The sequence below is a fragment of the Cydia strobilella genome, chromosome 15, assembly GCF_947568885.1.
Source record: "Cydia strobilella chromosome 15, ilCydStro3.1, whole genome shotgun sequence".
Lineage (NCBI taxonomy): Eukaryota > Metazoa > Arthropoda > Insecta > Lepidoptera > Tortricidae > Cydia > Cydia strobilella.
The window spans coordinates 17,214,929-17,220,000 of NC_086055.1; the positions used below are offsets into that span (position 1 = coordinate 17,214,929).

A 5,072-nucleotide genomic window follows, 5' to 3' on the forward strand; every position below is an offset into this window, starting at 1 on the left:
TTAGGTTAGGTTTTGAGTTAGGTTAGGTTTTGAGTTAGGTTAGGTTTTGAGTTAGGTTAGGTTTTGAGTTAGGTTAGGTTTTGAGTTAGGTTAGGTTTTGAGTTAGGTTAGGTTTTGAGTTAGGTTAGGTTTTGAGTTAGGTTAGGTTTTGAGTTAGGTTAGGTTTTGAGTTAGGTTAGGTTTTGAGTTAGGTTAGGTTTTGAGTTAGGTTAGGTTTTGAGTTAGGTTAGGTTTTGAGTTAGGTTAGGTTTTGAGTTAGGTTAGGTTTTGAGTTAGGTTAGGTTTTGAGTTAGGTTAGGTTTTGAGTTAGGTTAGGTTTTGAGTTAGGTTAGGTTTTGAGTTAGGTTAGGTTTTGAGTTAGGTTAGGTTTTGAGTTAGGTTAGGTTTTGAGTTAGGTTAGGTTTTGAGTTAGGTTAGGTTTTGAGTTAGGTTAGGTTTTGAGTTAGGTTAGGTTTTGAGTTAGGTTAGGTTAGGTTAGGTTAGGTTAGGTTAGGTTAGGTTAGGTTAGGTTAGGTTAGGTTAGGTTAGGTTAGGTTAGGTTAGGTTAGGTTAGGTTAGGTTAGGTTAGGTTAGGTTAGGTTAGGTTAGGTTAGGTTAGGTTTTTTTTTTTTTTTTTTTTTTTTTTTTTTTTTTTTTTTTTTTTTTTTTTTTTATATACAGTGCTCCTCCAACATGATCGGAGACTTTGCCTAGCTAGTTTTTCATTCATACCAGTTCTCGCTTGTATACCTCTCGTACTAGCATACTTCATACTTGATCTTTCTTTCATTCATCTCTTTCGTTCCTTATGTGGGTAGTCCCACCTATCAGCTTATTACTGATTACTTACTATTCGGGAAAAATAAGGAAACACAGGGTTTGAACTTTATTCATGAGTGCTCACTGCATGGGTAGCGCTTTTTATACAATTTCTTATTACATGCTTATATTTAATATTATTATCTATGTTACATTTTTCATATATTCGCTATTGTATTATTATCTTAAATCTAATATACATATTGTGCGTTTCTTATGACACGAGTTTGGCTCTCTCTTTTGATTATTCCTACTGGGTTTTTTATGTTTTTCTTAAATATATTTACTATATTTTAAAAACATATATTTCTATCTAGTTTTATTTCTTTTTACGACTCTTCTCACAATTTTTAAGCAGAACTCTATAAATTGGTCCATTTCCGCACTAGCCATTATGTTGTGTAGTTTGTCGGCAGTTATACTAATTTTAATTTTTTGCTCCATATCAAAGCGCTCACTATCATGAACTGGACACTCAAATATTATATGTGGCACCGTTTCTTGCGTATTGTTGTCACAGACGCACGATGGACTCTCCTTGCACTTGAAGCGGTTTAAATACTCAGAGAATCCACCGTGTCCCGTCATCAACTGCGTCTTTAGGTTGTTTGGCTCTGATTTCCTTGTCACCCTATAAGCCGCCACTGCATCTGGGAAGAATAACTTCGTGATGGAAGCCGTTTCGCCAGACTTATACCTCCGATTCCATTCGTCAAGCGTCGACATGCGAATGCTACGCTTGACGAATGAAACCGGGCATTGGTCATAGTCCGGCTTTCGTTTGGAGCCTACTGCTGCTCCTTTCGCCAACTCGTCTGCCCGCTCGTTGCCTTCTAACCCTGCGTGAGCTTTAATCCAGTGTAGGGTGACTACCTTACCCTGGAGAGACATAGCTTTTAAATTCTCTCTGGCCTCTACAGCGAGGGGGTGAAGGCAACTGTGGTTTTGTATTGTTTGAAGGGCTGCCATAGAGTCGCTGTAGACTCCATACGATTTCTCGGCATACTTCTTTGCTTCCCTAGTGGCCCTGCACAGGGCAAGGAGCTCCGCCTGGTAAACCGTACAGTATCTCGATAGAGCAAGCTTGTGGGCTTTGGTTTCGGTTTCTCCCTTCCAAATAGAAAGTGAGGCTCCAACCCCGCCCTCAAGCCTGCTGCCATCGGTAAATATTCGCACATCGAACTCACTGTTCGAGTTCACATCGTCTTGGTTCACCAGGCGAACCACCCTCAATTCTTCGCGATCCGCAGGATGAGGCATTTCAGTTGCGGATGCCATTTGTTCCACCTCTCTATCTCCAGGCCACAGGGCAGGCAGAGACTCTCCCTTCTTGGCTTCGTACAACGAAGCCGCCTCTCGGACTCGGAGGTCAAGAGGGAGCATCCCCGCCAGAACCAGCGCCGAGTTGAGGGACACGGTGCGGTATGCCTTGCATATCTTCTGCGCCATTCCGCGTTGCACCACTGCCAACTGCTTTTGGACACCCAATTTGCTTGCAGCATGCGCCCAAACACTAGCGGCATACAGTATGATGGGCTCTACGGTTGCCACATATATTATTTTTACGACTTCAGGATGGAGCCCCCAGTCTGTCTTGGCAGCCCTAGATAGCTGTTTATAGACTGCTATCGCTTTCCTGCAGACATTCGAAACATGGCTGTTAAAAGTCAGCTTGTCGTCGATGGTTACACCAAGTAATTTCATCTCTTTTACCATGGCGATGCTGGTTCCGCCCATACTCAGTCGAGGGGTGTCATACTTGAGCCTCCGTGTAATTACCATTGCATTAGTTTTATGCGGTGCGAATCGAAGCTTATTACTGACACCCCACTCCCGAGCATGGTCGAGAGCAGCGTTTGCGCGCGTTTCAATTTCCAGAGCGGTATTCCCATCAACGACAAGTACGACATCGTCTGCGAATGCCTGGCAGTAGTCGCCCCTTTGCCCGTAACTTTTAAGTAGTGGGTCCAAGAGCAAGTTCCACAAAATGGGGCCCGCTATCGATCCCTGTACGCATCCCTTGGTGGTGTCCAGACTGTATTGCTCTCCCGCGTATCTAACTGTTACTCTTCGGTCTGTGAGGTAGCTATCGATTACGCGTCTCAGTTCAACTGGGCAATTCTCTTCCGCCAGGTTAGGTTAGGTTAGGTTAGGTTAGGTTAGGTTAGGTTAGGTTAGGTTAGGTTAGGTTAGGTTAGGTTAGGTTAGGTTAGGTTAGGTTAGGTTAGGTTAGGTTAGGTTAGGTTAGGTTAGGTTAGGTTAGGTTAGGTTAGGTTAGGTTAGGTTAGGTTAGGTTAGGTTAGGTTAGGTTAGGTTAGGTTAGGTTAGGTTAGGTTAGGTTAGGTTAGGTTAGGTTAGGTTAGGTTAGGTTAGGTTAGGTTAGGTTAGGTTAGGTTAGGTTAGGTTAGGTTAGGTTAGGTTAGGTTAGGTTAGGTTAGGTTAGGTTAGGTTAGGTTAGGTTAGGTTAGGTTAGGTTAGGTTAGGTTAGGTTAGGTTAGGTTAGGTTAGGTTAGGTTAGGTTAGGTTAGGTTAGGTTAGGTTAGGTTAGGTTAGGTTAGGTTAGGTTAGGTTAGGTTAGGTTAGGTTAGGTTAGGTTAGGTTAGGTTAGGTTAGGTTAGGTTAGGTTAGGTTAGGTTAGGTTAGGTTAGGTTAGGTTAGGTTAGGTTAGGTTAGGTTAGGTTAGGTTAGGTTAGGTTAGGTTAGGTTAGGTTAGGTTAGGTTAGGTTAGGTTAGGTTAGGTTAGGTTAGGTTAGGTTAGGTTAGGTTAGGTTAGGTTAGGTTAGGTTAGGTTAGGTTAGGTTAGGTTAGGTTAGGTTAGGTTAGGTTAGGTTAGGTTAGGTTAGGTTAGGTTAGGTTAGGTTAGGTTAGGTTAGGTTAGGTTAGGTTAGGTTAGGTTAGGTTAGGTTAGGTTAGGTTAGGTTAGGTTAGGTTAGGTTAGGTTAGGTTAGGTTAGGTTAGGTTAGGTTAGGTTAGGTTAGGTTAGGTTAGGTTAGGTTAGGTTAGGTTAGGTTAGGTTAGGTTAGGTTAGGTTAGGTTAGGTTAGGTTAGGTTAGGTTAGGTTAGGTTAGGTTAGGTTAGGTTAGGTTAGGTTAGGTTAGGTTAGGTTAGGTTAGGTTAGGTTAGGTTAGGTTAGGTTAGGTTAGGTTAGGTTAGGTTAGGTTAGGTTAGGTTAGGTTAGGTTAGGTTAGGTTAGGTTAGGTTAGGTTAGGTTAGGTTAGGTTAGGTTAGGTTAGGTTAGGTTAGGTTAGGTTAGGTTAGGTTAGGTTAGGTTAGGTTAGGTTAGGTTAGGTTAGGTTAGGTTAGGTTAGGTTAGGTTAGGTTAGGTTAGGTTAGGTTAGGTTAGGTTAGGTTAGGTTAGGTTAGGTTAGGTTAGGTTAGGTTAGGTTAGGTTAGGTTAGGTTAGGTTAGGTTAGGTTAGGTTAGGTTAGGTTAGGTTAGGTTAGGTTAGGTTAGGTTAGGTTAGGTTAGGTTAGGTTAGGTTAGGTTAGGTTAGGTTAGGTTAGGTTAGGTTAGGTTAGGTTAGGTTAGGTTAGGTTAGGTTAGGTTAGGTTAGGTTAGGTTAGGTTAGGTTAGGTTAGGTTAGGTTAGGTTAGGTTAGGTTAGGTTAGGTTAGGTTAGGTTAGGTTAGGTTAGGTTAGGTTAGGTTAGGTTAGGTTAGGTTAGGTTAGGTTAGGTTAGGTTAGGTTAGGTTAGGTTAGGTTAGGTTAGGTTAGGTTAGGTTAGGTTAGGTTAGGTTAGGTTAGGTTAGGTTAGGTTAGGTTAGGTTAGGTTAGGTTAGGTTAGGTTAGGTTAGGTTAGGTTAGGTTAGGTTAGGTTAGGTTAGGTTAGGTTAGGTTAGGTTAGGTTAGGTTAGGTTAGGTTAGGTTAGGTTAGGTTAGGTTAGGTTAGGTTAGGTTAGGTTAGGTTAGGTTAGGTTAGGTTAGGTTAGGTTAGGTTAGGTTAGGTTAGGTTAGGTTAGGTTAGGTTAGGTTAGGTTAGGTTAGGTTAGGTTAGGTTAGGTTAGGTTAGGTTAGGTTAGGTTAGGTTAGGTTAGGTTAGGTTAGGTTAGGTTAGGTTAGGTTAGGTTAGGTTAGGTTAGGTTAGGTTAGGTTAGGTTAGGTTAGGTTAGGTTAGGTTAGGTTAGGTTAGGTTAGGTTAGGTTAGGTTAGGTTAGGTTAGGTTAGGTTAGGTTAGGTTAGGTTAGGTTAGGTTAGGTTAGGTTAGGTTAGGTTAGGTTAGGTTAGGTTAGGTTAGGTTAGGTTAGGTTAGGTTAGGTTAGGTTAGGTTAGGTTAGG

At 41.9% G+C, this 5,072-nt stretch overlaps 1 protein-coding gene across 1 annotated transcript; it reads right to left on the minus strand.

Annotated features, from left to right (window-relative positions):
* Positions 1 to 1,107: 1,107 nt before the first annotated feature.
* On the minus strand, positions 1,108 to 2,580 carry LOC134747967 (uncharacterized). Its single transcript, XM_063682646.1, has one exon. It carries the CDS (start codon positions 2,578 to 2,580, stop codon positions 1,108 to 1,110), a length of 1,473 nt encoding a protein of 490 aa, XP_063538716.1.
* Between the last annotated feature and the right edge of the window lie 2,492 nt (positions 2,581 to 5,072).

Coding starts and splice junctions, on each gene's coding strand:
- LOC134747967 (XM_063682646.1), bottom strand. CDS start 2,580: ATGGTAATTACACGGAGGCTCAAGTATGACACCCCTCGACTGAGTATG.